At 33.3% G+C, this 17,407-nt stretch overlaps 1 protein-coding gene across 1 annotated transcript in view; it reads right to left on the reverse strand.

Moving 5' to 3' along the window:
* Positions 1-11,036, reverse strand: part of LOC132921753 (homeobox protein abdominal-A homolog) — a 36,308-nt gene extending 25,272 nt beyond the window's left edge. The window contains exons 1-2 of the mRNA XM_060984946.1: positions 8,518-11,036; positions 3,683-3,715 (exon numbers count right to left, since the gene is read on the reverse strand). Of these exons, the coding sequence (XP_060840929.1) occupies positions 3,683-3,715; positions 8,518-9,145 (661 nt within the window). The 5' untranslated portion in view covers positions 9,146-11,036. The remainder of the gene's footprint in view (positions 1-3,682; positions 3,716-8,517) is intronic.
* Positions 11,037-17,407: the final 6,371 nt, after the last annotated feature.

A 17,407-nucleotide genomic window follows, 5' to 3' on the forward strand; every position in this document is an offset into this window, starting at 1 on the left:
ATAAGGCACAGTATCGGTGTAAGCACCATCGCTAGACTCAATCATCACGGTCGAAAGTGCAGCGACGAAAATCGGCTTTATTACCCCGAATGACCGAAATACCGATATAACCTGTCGATTTTCCGACCGTTTTTACGAGGCCAACCCAACGATAAACCAACAGCAGCACACCACATAATAATAATATAACTCCATACGTCTATTATGGCCGACTTAGAAATATTAGAATAGTCGATAGTCGGTACTGCGGTGCGCGTTGGTTCAATTTAGTTAATTTAAAGTGACTGCTCACTCACTCACTCTCTCAAGAATTGTCGACTTCTCTCGTTATTGGATATTATTATACTGAGGACATAATAATAAATAATAATTACAAATGTCTCGGAACTACTTAAAAAACGACCGTAACACACTTAACAATTTACACCACCATAGCACCATAATAGGGTTGTGCTCGAAGATTACTCACCGCCCTAACATACTAAGTTATCCGCCCCCCTTCGACACGTCACCACGTCACTTTTTAGTTGGCCTGTCCCGTCATCGGGGCTGCTGCTGTTGAATGTTTTAGACACGTCCATTATTATAATTGTTCAACGAATACACAATTATAATATATTTGTATGTTATTATTATTGTTATAACCACAACGCCTTTGTTTGGAGCAGCTACCACCGCGCCTTTCGAGACGACGGCTCATATAATGTAATAAAAACAAATCGCAACAATACCAGAAATAGCGCCACCGCTAAGTTATGTACGTATTGCGCTACCGCGTTCGCACGAGTCTACAATGTCTCCCTACATCCCATTACCACAAAAACGTTATTTATTTTCAGTTCAGTTTTTAATTTTATGAGTTCGCGATTGATAGTATGATATTTTTTATAATCGTATCTAGACAACTTGTATTACAGTAAAACCGTTGTAAATATAAGAAAAAACTATTTCAATTTAATACGAATAGCGGTTAACATGCAAATAAAGGTTACCGATGTAGTGGTTAGCGTGTAATATTTTAGGTGAAAAAAAACACACAAGCCATATTATAATATTTTATTCGATATCGAAAAATGGAAACTTCGACAATCGAGTTGTTAATTGCTAGTTGCTACTATTGTATACACGATATTTGAGCACCAATCAAGATAGTTGGATGCTGTTTTTTTCATAATAAATTACAAGCTTATGACTAATCCAACACATCGTTAATTTTTTAAAAATAATTTCGACGGAATAATTCAAATATAATATGACTACCGTGTATATGGAAAAAACACAATTTTACCAGTTTAATATAATTAATACGCATTATCCCGACACCAACTGTCGTCGAAATGCATATAAAATAAAATATATACAACATTATACACCGCGAAGACCTTGAAACGTGTAATATTGGCGTGCGTGAAGTAAATTAATTTACAAATATTATCGACGACAATATTATTGTCTTCTTAAATTACGACTCGTGCATGATATCGGTATCTACCGGCTACCACTGAAATAACGACTAAGACTATTGTTTTCAACGCATTACTGGTGGACAATAAAAAAATCATGAACGTTCGTTGTCAAGACATTGTTGTTCGTCTTCGGGCTACGCGAGCCACGAGAGAGGAAATGACGGGTCTATTAAAATAATAGATACATAATACCTCTACCACTTACACCGCAGCCAAAGCAGGCGCATTTTTAGATTATAAAATATTATACTGTTTGATATAACGAATATAATACTACAATAGGGTGAGCATACATAAATATTCTAATATTCCGTCGGTTCTAAATCATTATCCCGTTTTAGGTAAAACCATGTATAAATAATAATAGGTGACGGGAACTATAGTAAGTCGGTACAGCTTTCGAATAAAAATAATAATAAATTGTCCAGGATTAAAAAAGTGAGTTTCCTTCCGAGAACGAACAGACGCGGCATTGTCGTTTTCTCCTCAGTCCGTCAGAAATGGGAAAAAATTCTATCCGAACGCGACGAATGACGATAGCGATATTATTAACGTCGTAAATAAGTACATAATGGGCACCACAAAATATTCTATTATTATATTAAGAGGCGTAAAAAAGCATCGGAGAAAAGCCCTGCAGCGTCGGCGGCGATCGCGACGCGTGTAAAATACGACATTTCCGAACGGAAACATTTACAGTTCGCATATAGCACGCGGCTATTATAATAATAATAGTATGTTATATACCTACGATAATGGGTTAGACGGCGGTGTAAATTAATACATTTATTGTCATTTTATTCATTCGGACCGACGGCGTATGCACCTCTACACACAATATAATAGGTACCAACCGACATATCATTACTACTAAACGTATCGGTTGGCTAGGACGCGTCCCACGCGCGTTGACAACGCGCGGACTTACAATAATAATATTATATTATTATACGCTTATTGCGACGTGCCTATACGATAAAATGATAAATACCCCTACGGGCGAAAAGTGTACGTAAAATATCATAGCGTACATTACAGTATGCTAATAAGCGGATGGTGTCTATAGATCCAAACCCACCACCACCACTCCCCTCTACACATCCGATCGGGACGATGGATCGTCGCGCCATGATGGACGCTATAGCAAGCGCGATTTGCATAAAACTCGGACGAAGAGGATTAAACACGCGTACGGTTTTTTTCACGCGATATGAATAGGATTTTCGTCGTTTCTTCGCGTTGCACCATCTGCACGGACGCGCGCCCACGGTCCGTTTATTTATTTATTCTTTTAACTCGCGTTTATTATATAGTATTATTAATCCGCTCGTATTATCGTTACGATATAATATTACATGAATACCTACGTTCTGGGCGTCGCCATTGGTAAATACCTCCGCCGCCACCGCCACCGGTGTATACGTTGTATAGGTATGTATTATATTATAATGATGATGTGTACACGACGCGCATGTACGCGACGAATTATGAAAATAATATGTTATATTAAAATGGCGGGGAGTCGGGGATATACCTGAAAAAGGGGTGAAATTATCTCACGCCGACAAAAAAAAAGGGTAATGAGGAGTCAACCCCGTCCGCACGACAGTAGGCCGTACAACACATAAACGACGTGCAAGCACACACACACACACACACACAAGACGATAAATCATAATTTATACCACTCGAAATGCGACGGAGAAATAATAATGAGAAAAGGAGAGTAGAGGGATAGTAGTAGTGATATATGTTGATATAATATATATATATATACATACCACGCTGTTATAACGTTTATTGTTGTCCAATAAAAACCTATTAACTGGCCGGCTTGCGAGTGTATGCCCATAAAAATATTTAATGTAACCCGTGTGCGACGGCTCTGATGCGGCTGCGTGCACGTGTTACGCGCAGAGAGGTAGCTTTTCAAGTAGACACTCGTATACAGAGTATGCAAACGAGAGAAAACCGCGTCGGTACCGGTACGAAGATGAAAATTACACGAACACCCCGGTGTTGGTATATATTGAGGGGCGGCAAAAAGGGAAAATACAATCGCCGTAATATATTAACAGTTTATAAACTGTTTAGTGGGAGGCGATTGTAAAATCGTTTTATCGTCTACAGTATAAGATTAACGACAATAATAATATAGCTAATAGTTAGTACGTGTAAACTTAGATAAACGAATAAATAACGTGTTTGGTACTCACCACAAACAACTCTGTCGAACGGACTCATCCAATCTGAAACAAAAAAACAAGAAAACGTTTTAAAGTCACATTATGAACATAATATCATGATATCAGTTGTTCGTATACACATATTATATTATTATATCGTACACACGTTTGTAGGGAGAGCTCGATATACTTTTAAAGTTTTTTTCCTAAAAAATATAGTTAAAACTACAGTTTATTACGACGAATTATATCCTAATAAAAAACCTTAGATATTAGTCTATACAATAATTTCACATTAAAAATCAAAATCGCGCGGAAGACACGAAAAAGCTTTTGTGTGTATTATCGTTGATTATTCTGTCGACTCAGCATGTAAATCAATAAATATAATATATAAATTGCGTTTTATCGCATCTATTATTGACAGTTTTTTTTATTTATTTATTTTTAATTGACAAACAGTCTCGTGTGTCTGTGGTCGCGGCGCTAACGGAGTGCATGAAAATTTAAATATTATTTATACATTTTTAATATGCTAATTATTGTGTGGATTTTATTGATCATCAAACGAGTTAGAATTGTCTACACTACGAGTGAAGTATCGACTCGGATAGTAAACAACATTGTACGTCATAATAATCGTGACCTTTGGGACTTTCTATACACATTTTCACTTAATGTAAATCAGTACAACAATCTATAATAATATACCGAGTATAGTAAATAATATGACTATTATAACCGTTTATTAAGCAAAAATCATAATACATAACTAATACCTTTATTGATTATAAAAAATTGTTTTAAACGAAAAAGAGCGACCGTACATAAGAAGTCTTTAGTCACTTTGTATTTTAAAATATCATCAATATCACCGTGTTTGTTAAAAACTTGTACATAAATCATTTGTTATGTGTGCAATCGGTATCGTCTTGGCGCCCCGATGCAAGTGGAAATGCGATTACGGCCATGCTATTAAAAATAGCGATGATGCGAGTGACGGAGGGTGAAAACCCTCTGTGAAAGAATTGCCCACGAGGGTATAGCTACTCCCCAACTATACGCCATTGCAAGGTTCAACGGTTCAAGGTATAATATGGTATCTGGTCAGCGTACCCTTTCAGATACTTCTAAATAGTATGCGAGTCGTTAAGTGTTCAGAAAATTGGGCAAACCGTTAGTACTTGTTCCTATTTGACCACCACCATATCCAGCGGTCGGCGACGAATTCGAAGGGTATTCAAAAGCTCAATTGGCGGGACGCTAATTATTTTTATAGTTAGTGCCAAAATTCGGCGTGCGCTCGAACCGGTTTTGGCGGCTAGAAGCTAGATGATCTTCTCAGAGGTATCATATTATAAGCGATGGGCCGTACTCGCCCGCCTACTAGTACCCGCTCGTAGTCTATTGTTCAATAATTATGCAAATGGCCGTTCATCGAGTACACGCACCAACAGACGCACAAGAGGCGAACTAAAATATAATATATATTTTTTTAATATTCGTGGGTTCACGTGCACGCCAAAAATATTTTTAACAAACGATTTTCGACCACATAAACTAATAAACGACGTATAAAACATATATCAGTCGCGCATTACTATTAGGTATCTGTGTGTCTACCTATTGATGTAAACTATCGCTAGAAATGATATACGACTATTCATTGATTTATATTGAAGATCGTATATAAAATTGATTATGATGGATTCGCGCTGCGGTAACTATACAATAGTCATAAGCGAATTTATGAACGATCTTTCATACGGTCGATGAGTAACTACTAATATTAGTTATTGAAGTTATTCTGAAGATTGCAACAAGCTCAAGCTAAACCTGTATAAATTCACATGACGCGCTAAGTCCCCCACTAGAGCCATGACCGACCACCCACAGATAAATTCATAATTTATTGACCATTGGTTTTGATAACATTTTATTTTTAAAATTGGACAGCCAACGTGGGTATATTTTAAAATATTTACCGTTTGGTATCTATACGATTTCATTATTACGTCGAAGCACAAAATTCGCAAAATTATAAAACCAATCTAAAGAGATATTATTAGATTGCGCATATAATGATATCATTGACAATTCACAATATTATAATGAAAAATGAATTCTCAGTACAAAACTATAAAAATGAATTGTATAGTCGGTTTGTACATAAATAGTTTTCCTTATTTAATTTCCATGTTAGTATTAGAAATTCGTGCAAGTCCTATAATATACCGTATTCATTGCGTTCTGCATAAATGTTCTATATTTTTATCTAAATTAACAGATTTTGTCAGATCAGTACCAATATGAACATTTAATTTCGTAATAAATGTATCCACGATTGGTGGTCGCTATTTTATATTTGTTTTGTATATTTTCCTCGATAATATCATTTATAATTGTAAGTTGTAACTATAGAACTACATCGACTGCAGTAGTTTCTCGTGTATGTATAGTTTTTTAGCTTTAATTTAGATATTATAATATTGATAATATATTATTATTATTTTATCATATGATTTGAATATTTAAATTTTCACCATACGCCTGCACAGATGTGTGTAAAGCGTATTATTGATCTGATTAACTGTAATTACTTATTATTAATATGAATTTAACGTATAATTTAACTTATCATCAAAATAGAATTAACAATAATATCATCTAAAACGAACAGTATTAAATAAAAATTTGGTTTAGTTAAAAATCTTTGATTTCTATATTAAAATGTATGACCTATTCGTTTGAACTATTCGACGAAAAGTAAAAATAAAAATATTAAGACTATTATTATGTCTATAGTTATAAATAATACAATAGGTTAGGTTTAATTATTAATTACTAATTAAACAATATTCACGGTAATTCAAATATTTTTAATTAAATTTATCACGAAACACGTCAAGTACATGTAGACATGAGGTATTTTTGTTTAGTATAGGTATTTATAATATGAACTATATTTAAACCTTATTAAACTGTTGGTCAAATAATTTTAGGAATTGTAGTTATTATTTTCACAAAATTGGGTTTCGAACGGCTATTATTTTTTTTCGTAAATAAATGTAGAAACAAAAACTTGAAAACATGCGATATAAAATATGACCTAACACTATTAAAATAAATATTATTTAAACATTCCGGTCAATTAATTTAAATATGCGATGAAATAATAGTCTAATAAAATAATACCGAGTTTGTGTGGGTAGTAAATAATAGGCGGTTTGTCTTAGAATAAGATGCGGGTGCGTACGTAATGGATAGTATTAGATTTAGGCAATAATAAATTGGTTGAATTCCAAGAAAATATGCATATAACTCAAGTAAATTATTTATAAAATACCATCAACACATACACACAACTTATTGGCACTAGTTGAATTTTATGTATTTTGCAAATTTTTTTTGGCAAATATATCGACTAAATGTTAGGTATGAAGATTATTTAACTTAATAGTCAATTTTTTGATAGAGTAGGTTACTCAGATCTACGTTATACAGTTTTGGTACAAAATGCAAACTTTGTTTACCTTTTTATACTTACTACAAAAAAAGATAATTAAACATATTTTAAACACTTTTATTGTCTTCGTAATGATTAATAAATAATTTGTTTGATAGTGTATAATTTAGTAAAATATGTATACATAACACTATAATTAATATTTAATTTATATTAGTATAAATATAATGGTAATTGCTGTACACATAATTAAGTTTATATGTTTATTGCTTATTTACATATAATTTATAGGGTAATTAAATTTTAATGATCTTTACTTTATGATGGGGACATTAATATATTTAAATAATATTATTTGGTAGCATAAATATATAAAATTGTTCATTTAATATAATTTCCGTAGTTTAAATAATAAATTAACTACCTAATGTAATGCAATCAAAATATGAAATATCACGTTCAATAAGAAAACATTTTGAATAAAAAAATGAATATATTTATTTAAACTATTAAACGCCTATTAAATTATATAAGTACCTATTCCTACATATTATACAAAATGAAGAATATTACTAAAGAAGCATGTGTTCTATTTAACCTAGTTTTATAAATATAAACACATACTTGAACTACCAACTTGAACACCATAATATAGTAAAGAATAATGAATTCATATAAATATAAGTTAGGTACATATACTTATGTTTACCGTTTTTTTTAAATTTAAAATTACATTATTTTACGTAGATACACATAATGTTGATATTTGATTTGTGCAATATATTAGTTATATCTACCGCAGTGCCAAAACAATTTTAGTTTATTACAGGCATGTAAGTATAACGATAGAACATTTAAAACAATTTTTATAAATTAAAACAATACGTGTAATTAAGATATCGAACTATCCGATAATGCATTTCATCACCACAAATCTAAATAATAAAGCTAGAAAAATAGTGTTGCCGATTAAACTCGAATTTCTCGATGGCAATTAATCAGCTAACGTGTTACAAATTCACTGAAGCCATTAAAAGCTGAGTTGGAATCGTAAAAATATACGCAACAGAACGAAAAACCTATTTTTTTTATACTCCAAAAAACAAAATATCAGGTTTGTCATACGATAAAGTATTATTATGATACCTACGTTAACGTCTCTCTGTACCGTAAACCATACGTATTCGGGATTTTAGGATATCGGAAACTATGAATGGGGTCGGGCGGGGGAGTATTTAAACACAAATCTACAGAACGAAGGTCGGAGTATGGTCCTATATATTATATGGAAATTGTACGCGCTCAACAGGTTTTCTACAGCGACAAACGGAGTAAAACAAGGGACGACATAATTATATAATTTTTCGGTAAGCGTTGTAAATAGCAGTGTTGCGCTTACCTGTAATGGACATCCACGGATACCGGGGTATGTCGGGCATGGGTTGCGGTCCGGGGGCGCCGGGCTGTCCAGCGCACGCGGTGTTGAGCGGGTCAGCGGCCACAGCAGACGCGGCGGCCGCTTGGTGATAGAACTGAGCGGCCGCGGCCATGGACGACACGGCACCGGTCCCGCCGGCGCCGTTCTGGTTGTGGTGATGGTGCAAAGCGGCGTAGCTGTTGACCATCGTGTCGGCTGCAGACACGCCACCGACGCTCACGCCGCCGACGCCACCGCCGTACCGGCACGACGACGACGTCTTGTCCGCGGCGTCCTGGACGGCAGCGGCCAGGGCGGCCGAACCGGGCGACGTGAACGCCATGGAACCGGCGCCTGAGCCGAACTGCTGTTGGTGATGGTGGACGGCGTACGCGGGGTACATGCGGTTGGCGGCCGGCGAGACCAGCGACGACGTGGACGGCGGCGAGCCGCCCGCGCTGCTCGACGACGAGTTGTTGGGCGTCAAGCTGTAGTTGACGGCCGACGAGTCCAGCCCGCCGCCGGACGTGATGACGGGGTTCAAGAGCTGGTGATGGTACTGTTGGTGGTACTTGGGCAGCATACTGTCAATGATGAACTTTGAACTCATGACGGGCGCGTAAGTTGCGACCGGAGACAGGATTAGTACACAGCGGTGCAATTATTGGTCGCACGTCCGTATAATGTCGTGTTGTGCACGGTTTTATAAAAACCAGTCCTTTTTTTTATTTTTGAGGTCTTCAAAAATATTATGGATATATGTGCGAGAGTCGGTCAACGCCACCGCATTATGCTGTCGTGACGCAGTTCGTATATCGTCGTCGTTAAACCAAACGCACGGCGTTAAAAAATTTAAAAAAATTGTCGACGTATTTTTATTCAAAGCCCGAAAATATCGCGGACGACTACACGCACACTGTACGGGCACTGCACGACCGACACGGGAATGCGTGTGGATATAAAAACCGCGGATTGACGAGAGTATATAGTATAAAAAAATAAAACGAACGGGACAATATTACAATATAATCGAAATAATATTTTCAAACCGTGTGTAATAGCGGCGGAAAAATAAAAAGAACCCGCGCGACGGCGGCGGCGACGCGATCACTGTCGACGGCGGCGGCCTTTGGCGATATAATATTATATGGCGGCGCGGGTAATTTCCCGAACGTTGAGCACTTGTTTGTGAGATCGTTTATGACCCGGGCGGCGCGCGGAGGGTATTGGCGTGGCCCAGTCGACCGTCGTCGTCTCGTCGCAGTCGTCGTCCGCGTCGCAGTCGTCGCGTTACCTCTCTCCGGACGCGCGCGCACACATTCTCACACTCACACACGCGCGCGCACACGACCACACGGCAATACTTACACGGGCGCGCGCGCGCGCGAACCGGCGTGCACACGCGCAGCGGCGGCGGCGGCCGTGGTGGCCGGCTCTTGGAACGGGTCGGGTGTGGCGCGCGGGTCGGCGGCGTCGTCCCCGTCGCCGGAGACTTGTCCCCTCCGCGGCAACGGCCAATCCACGACCGCGCAGGTCTCGTGTGTGTAACGCCGCCGGCGACCGCGCACTCAAGCGGCATAAGACCGATCGTTTTTTTACTTTTCCTTTTGGCCGCGCGCACGCGAGTCTATGATCATCATCATAATAATAATTGTACTTAATATGTTAATAATATATAATTTCCAACAATAATATAACATTATTTTTATTTTTATTATTATACGTCGCGGTTTGGTTTTTTATTTTCGCTCCGTTTGTAATTGTTATGTTTTTCGCGTTTAAATCGTAATTTAGTACACTCGACCCGAATTCATCGCCCACGACCAACTACATACACCGGAGATATATGCTTTATTTCTTTTCGCCAACATTTTAAATAATCGTCGTCGGATACTACGTCGATATAAAATTATAAACACGCACCTGTCATAGCTTATTATGTGATCGCTGTATTGGGATATTTAACGTGTCGCCTTGTATGCATAACCACACGCGTGTCCTTTACATTAATATAATGTAGGTGCGAAACGATAATAATTTATCACACCGCTGCAGTCTACTGTACATGATAGGTAACCTTTATAGATATAAATTTATAGCCAGACGGGAACATTTGAACAGCTAAAATGGAATTACACAAATAATACATAATTAATTAAATATTATTATGGTCTATAGCTGTATCAACTATACCAACATAGAAGTATAATTTTGCATAATAATAAATGTATATGTTATTAAGTAGGTACTGTTTATTAATGAGTACAACATGTACAAACATTTAATTTCACAATACTCCTACATTCATAATTTCATCTCAATTGATGGACTAAGGCTAAGATATAGATGTCATATTATTATAACTGTATATAAATAGTAATTAATCTATTCGGTTATTGTCATCTTAAAAAACATCATTGTGAATTGACTATTTTTATTCTGTTAGCATACCTACTGTTAAGATGTAGAATTAAAACAATATTTTTTGGACAATCACCTGCTTATACGATTGGGTATTATTATTAATTGTATTACTATACTATTGTAAAGTATACGCATAAATATAGAGTATAAGCGTCAAATAATCATAATAATTATTATATACTTGTTTAAATTACTAGATAGATATTACCTGCCATACCTTGAACCGTACATTAAATTATTTATTTACATATATTTTACAATAATTATTAATAATTAACTACAGTTATTCACTACCTATGATAAATTTTAATTGAGTGATGAATTGACAAAAATCATATAAATGTTTATTAAATCTTGTTCTTATTGTGTTTCTACAACATAATAGTATTGTGTAGAGTTGATATCTTATTTAAATGTTTAAATCCTAGTTTTATAATCAATATTTCAATAATAATATAAATTAATATTTTAAAATTACATATTTATAACTATTATTTATAATGTATAGCTACCATAGCTTGAATTTCTGAGCGAAGCAAATGAGCTAATCGTTTTATGAAATCACACTTTTTTCTGTAAAAAATTCTTAAAACTACATTTCTAATCTACTAATTGGAAATTGTATACCAATCATCGATACTCTATGAATGTGTAAATCAAGAGTAAACAAATTTACTTTTTTTAAATAATTAATTTAACGATTTATTTCGTATTGAAAAATTATAAAAATAATATAATAACTTTTGATAATTAATGTATTACATTATATAATAATAAGATGTCAACGAGAATAATTTCCGTGAGTATCTATTTAATATGCAGTAAATCCTGCCGTTTAGTATGTACACTTGTCGGTTCAACGAACAAAGGAATGAATATTTGATTGTAAACCGATTATTTTTTTATTTTAATAAGGAAATATGGTATACCTATGTGAGTTACAGAGATCCGGTCGATAAGACGCGTTCTTGGAAATCGTTCTTTAAAGAACATGACCTCGACTGCCTGTTATTTTTTGTGATTTAATTTAATATTATTGGTTATACAATGTTGTATTTTTAAAGAAAAATGTTTACATTTAGTTCTTTTTCTTATTAATATATGTGTGTACACTTTTTCGGGCAATACATAAGTAATCCAAAAACGCACGCTGTAGCTCTATCAACAGAATTGAAAATGATCACAGATTGTGTACTTGAGGACTGAAAGATTATTTTTGAAATCATTTACAGTAAGAAATTGCAAGAGTAAATGGTAAAATGTATGGAACATAATTTTTATAGAAAACTCAATTCTGTTATTATTTATTAGAAATAAACAATTATTTATTGTAGCGTTTTACTTATTACTTTGCCACTTACAGCAATTTTTAAAGTTAGTGTAATTTTATCGATTTTGTAGTTTACAAACATGTATTACTCATACTAATTATGCCTCAATGACTCACCTACACGCACTAAATTCCTTTCCATTTCCCAATAGAAAAAACTCATCTCTATAACTAAGACGGTTACTGTTGAGTGTTTGAAAAACGTGCGGCTTTAGGGTCCATCCTCTCAAGAAATTTTTTTTAAAAAATAAACAAGTTTTAGCAGTAAATCTAATAATTTCATCAACAATTATTTATTATAATATTTCATTTTATTTGTATACTTTATATCTGCAGTTACCTTGTAAATAATAATTATAAACATTTATTCTATTATGGTTTTGTACCCGGAATTCTTAATTTATCGAATGAAGACCAAACAATTATTGTCATAATAATGTCCCGTTGTCCCCTGAGAGAATTCATCTTATGATCCACATCAATTATTATACCCTATATTTTTTTGTGTTAGTTTATTATTGATGTTAATTGTGTGCTTCATTTTAAATATACTTTAAATTTTATAAGTGTTTTTATTATATTATAATTTATAATACAGCATAATTATTTATAACTAATCAAATTAAATTAAAATGGCGTATTTCAAAGTCTTAAAAAATAGATATGTACAGTGTAGGTAATAGGTATAAATATACAAATATAGTTTAATCTATTATTGAATAGAAAATACAATTATATAGGTTTGTTGTTTGTCACTCATACATAAGATTACGTCCTTTTAACTAATATAATTTGACCTTTAAGTATGTGCGAGTTTATAATCAAACGTTGTATAATAAAAACTGCATGTTACATAGGTACCTATAACAAACGGTATTTACTATATATTATATTTTATGTGTTTATATATATACAAATAATAATTAAATTAATCGTACAAACTACAAACGAACTGATAAATACTTATAGATATTAAATGTCGATATAGGTACCTATGTATAGAAACTATATTGGAAGCACATCCTACATAATATTTTATAGTTTTATACCAATTTATGCCTGAATGTACAGAAAGTCACGACGAGTAGGTATTGCAAAACATTTTATTAGAATTCCATTCTATACATAAATATTTAAAATACGCAGTTTTGAAACTTATCGTGGAGAATTTTTTTTTTTAAATAGTTTATGGACCATACATGAGTTTTACAGTTTTTATTTATTGAATACTACCAATTCGCCGTAAACAAAAATGTAATATCATGTACGGATTGTCTATACTCTATAATCTACCTATATTATGTAGCTAGGGTACAATATTGATACTAGAATTCTAATTTATATTTATATATTATAGTTCAAATCATTCCACTTATACATATTTCAAATTTTAAAAATACTTCGATAGTACATATTATAAATACTAATGTATGAAAATTGAAAAATACCAATAATCATCGGCACTGAATACAATATAATACTGCAGTATACTTAAATAACCAACTCGGCGAGCCGTGACGGTAGGCAACCAAACGTACATAATAATCTAAATCTTAAATGATATATTTTATTAGTTGTTAGATATTATAATATTTCATATCACGTATTTATACGGTACAGTTTGAAAAAATTGTTTTGGAGTTGTTTTATTCGTTATAAAATACTTACTAATATGTTGTGTCATGTTTGTAGACTTTCAAACAATAATACAAATAATTCAACTCATTTCTTTCATAATATTATGTTGTCAATTGTTAAATGGGAATTTTAATGTTCGGTGTTTAAATCTTTTATTTCTATGATTATTAAAAAGCAACAACATTTTTTGGCACCTAATTAAGTGTTATATTATTTTTTTTATTATAATATTACATTCAGTTCTAATGAGTAATGAGTACTAATTCCGATGATTCTTTTATAACTGGATCTTTATTTTCGAAAACAATAATCATTAATAATTGTGTATTGTCATTGTTGTCTATTTTCAGCACTTCCTTTTGTAGGTTTTTTTTATACAAACAACAACACTTAAAATAAAATAAAACTGTATAAACGTAAATGTTAATAAAAGTTAATTAGTTTAATTATTTTATTATAAGTCAAATTAAGTTGTAAAATATGTAATTGGATATTTTTGAGAAAATTTTAATATCAATTTTGGAATTTTGGAATTTTCTATGTGCATTTAATAGTTTTTTAGTACATTAAATTCACATCCCTGATAACTTTACTTATTATAAAATAAATAAAATCAAATCAAAAATTACTTTTAAGAAACAATAGTGTTTGAGCATTTGTGGTGGTGAGATTGGGAAAAGAACCATCGGATGGACAACTGTTCAAATAAAGGTGTTGCGCAATATTTGCTAAAAAGTTTAATATTAAAAACAACGTTATTTACATGTCTGAATATAATAATTCTTTACACACTAACAATAATACCATAATGACTCCTCATTTTCACCTGTACTGGTTGTAGGTACTCTAAAAATCATGTGGTATGGAGAGTGGTTTTCACGTCTTGTAGTTATTACTATAATCGCTATTAAGGACGGAGTTAATTATTATTCTGTTAAAGTTGATGCAATATCGTGCATTATTAGTTGTTATCTATAATATTAATCAGTTAATACCTACGTGTAATCGATAATGAATAATATAAATATAATGTTATTATAATCATGATGTACTTTATAATTTATGTGCCTGACGCACGATGCACGGTACACTTATTTAATATAATATAAATAATATAAAATATTATTATATAATCGAAATAACGATATGTTTTTTTTCGCGAATCGTGTTAAAACGATCGTAAAAACGATTATTGTTATTACGAAAAAAATGGGCAGAAAAACTAGCCGTATATCGGTGATTTACTGCAGCAGACGAAACAAACCGTAAAAAAACGCATAAATGCTGTACGGATAAAATGAATCGAGTAAACAAGAGGCAATCGTCGTAAAATTATATGTGACTAATATTTTTTAGATTCTACTTTATAGTTTATACACACAAATACACATTATATGATGTATATTGTATATTATGTTATATATATATATATTCGGTTATATACGTATATTGTATACTAATGCGTTTTGTCGTCGCGATAAAAAGTGTGTGTACAAGACGTACATCGAGTATGCTGGAAGAGAATCGGAACATTATAACATTTTTTTATAACACTAGCTACGCCTTCATCGTTCGCGGTTTGGCAGTGGTTTTTGATTTTAATTTAGAATATTACGACTCGCGACGGAAGCGTCGTGTTTCGCGAAAAGCTCGGAATCAACTGTATAGAAACATATATTATTATACACTTTGTTATTGTATATTATTATATTGTTATATTACGCCACGTAAATGGTTTCAAGTACATAAAAATATACTGTCTTGACGTGTTTACGATCGCTTGAAATACGTGCCGAGAAGTAATTGAACATTTTCGGCTATGTTTTTGTGAAAAACGATAACACCGTTGAATCTATTTTAACGTAACGTCCTGCGTGGCTGCGTGGTCTCGTGTAAAAGGTCGTTTTAATCAGTCATCGACCGTGAGCAATTCACACCCACAACGCAATAGTGTTTCACCGGCAAAAGTATGACGCGTTGTTACGTTAAAGTTAATTATTTGAAAGTTTTTAAATCGATTTCGATTTTAAACCACCTTTTATGATCTTATACGATTATTCACAAAACCGACAAAAAAAACGAATCTTCTTCAGAACTTATTAGCGTGCAATTTGATATTTTGATCGTACTCTGAACTGTAATTAATAATTGTATTGCAGTATATTGCATATTATAACTAATTACATATTATATACGTGCACAATATATAAATATATAAACGCGAAAACCATTTACAAAGCAAGCGCAGTTTGCTACGTATGTATATAAATAGAAATAACTAACATTCTAGATTATTAACACATGCACAAGGTATTATTAAAAATAATATTGTAAATACAATTAGGTTGATTATTATTATTAGTACTTACCGACGACGGAAACTACACAGCCAACGGACACGGCGACGAGGGACACCTTTAAAACACACACGCACACTCGCACACTTACCGCAGTGGTCTGTTGCAACTCTCGCCAATACCTGCAACGACAAACAAACATTTTAAACACGTATTAACACTCTGACGATAGGTATATATTATAATATTATAATAACTTGTCATTTTCGTTTAAAGCTTGTTTCGTACAGATGAGACAACACAATGTTAACAAAACAGTGTTTGTGTTTTAAAAAAAATATTTCAGCACGATAAAGTGACATAGTGATAGTACGGTGACATATTTTACACGTGTAAGTCGACGAAGCCGCGACGTGAGCATCTCGCCGTTCATACACATTTTATCAGCCAATCATAAGAGGCGTGATTCTTGTGCCCCAGGTTACTTGGTAGTTGGTCAGGTTACCTAACTTATATTACTATTAACCTGGTGTGCACTGTTCGTTAGATAATGATTAGATTTGTCATCAATCGTCATATACCACGTTTATATGCGGCAGTCAATGGGCATTGAGTTAGTCCGAGAGTTGGGTGCATATAGACGCATTTTTAATTCGCATTAAGCTGATGCGCATTTATTATAATAATTCGATTCGTCAAATTGAATTAGCTATTAATCAGGGATTAAGAAATGCATGTAAACGCTTTAATGCGAATTAATATTTTAGCGGGAATTTTAAAATGTCAAATTACAAAATAATACAATTATTTCGGTCATGGAATCCAAAGTATAAAGCATGGACTAGAAAACATTCGCATTAACTATTCATTTTATTCAACGTCTAATTTTGATATTTTAGGTGCATGTAATGAACCCGGTCCCTAATGCTGCATATAAACGTGGTAATATTATACCATGTTATTTCATAATTGATTTTGGATAGTCCCGTCGGTGATGGGAAAGTTATTGAGTTTATGTGTTTTGTTTACTGTTTTACTATAAGCGAACTTAGCCGAGTGCCGTAATATTATATTCAATAGAATTATGCGAGTAATAAACTATGCACGTATGATATGTAGGTATATGATATACGTGATTATTTATGCAGAAATATATTGAGACCGGTTGTTTAATTTTCAAATA

Source organism: Rhopalosiphum padi, chromosome 2 (assembly GCF_020882245.1).
Source record: "Rhopalosiphum padi isolate XX-2018 chromosome 2, ASM2088224v1, whole genome shotgun sequence".
NCBI lineage: Eukaryota > Metazoa > Arthropoda > Insecta > Hemiptera > Aphididae > Rhopalosiphum > Rhopalosiphum padi.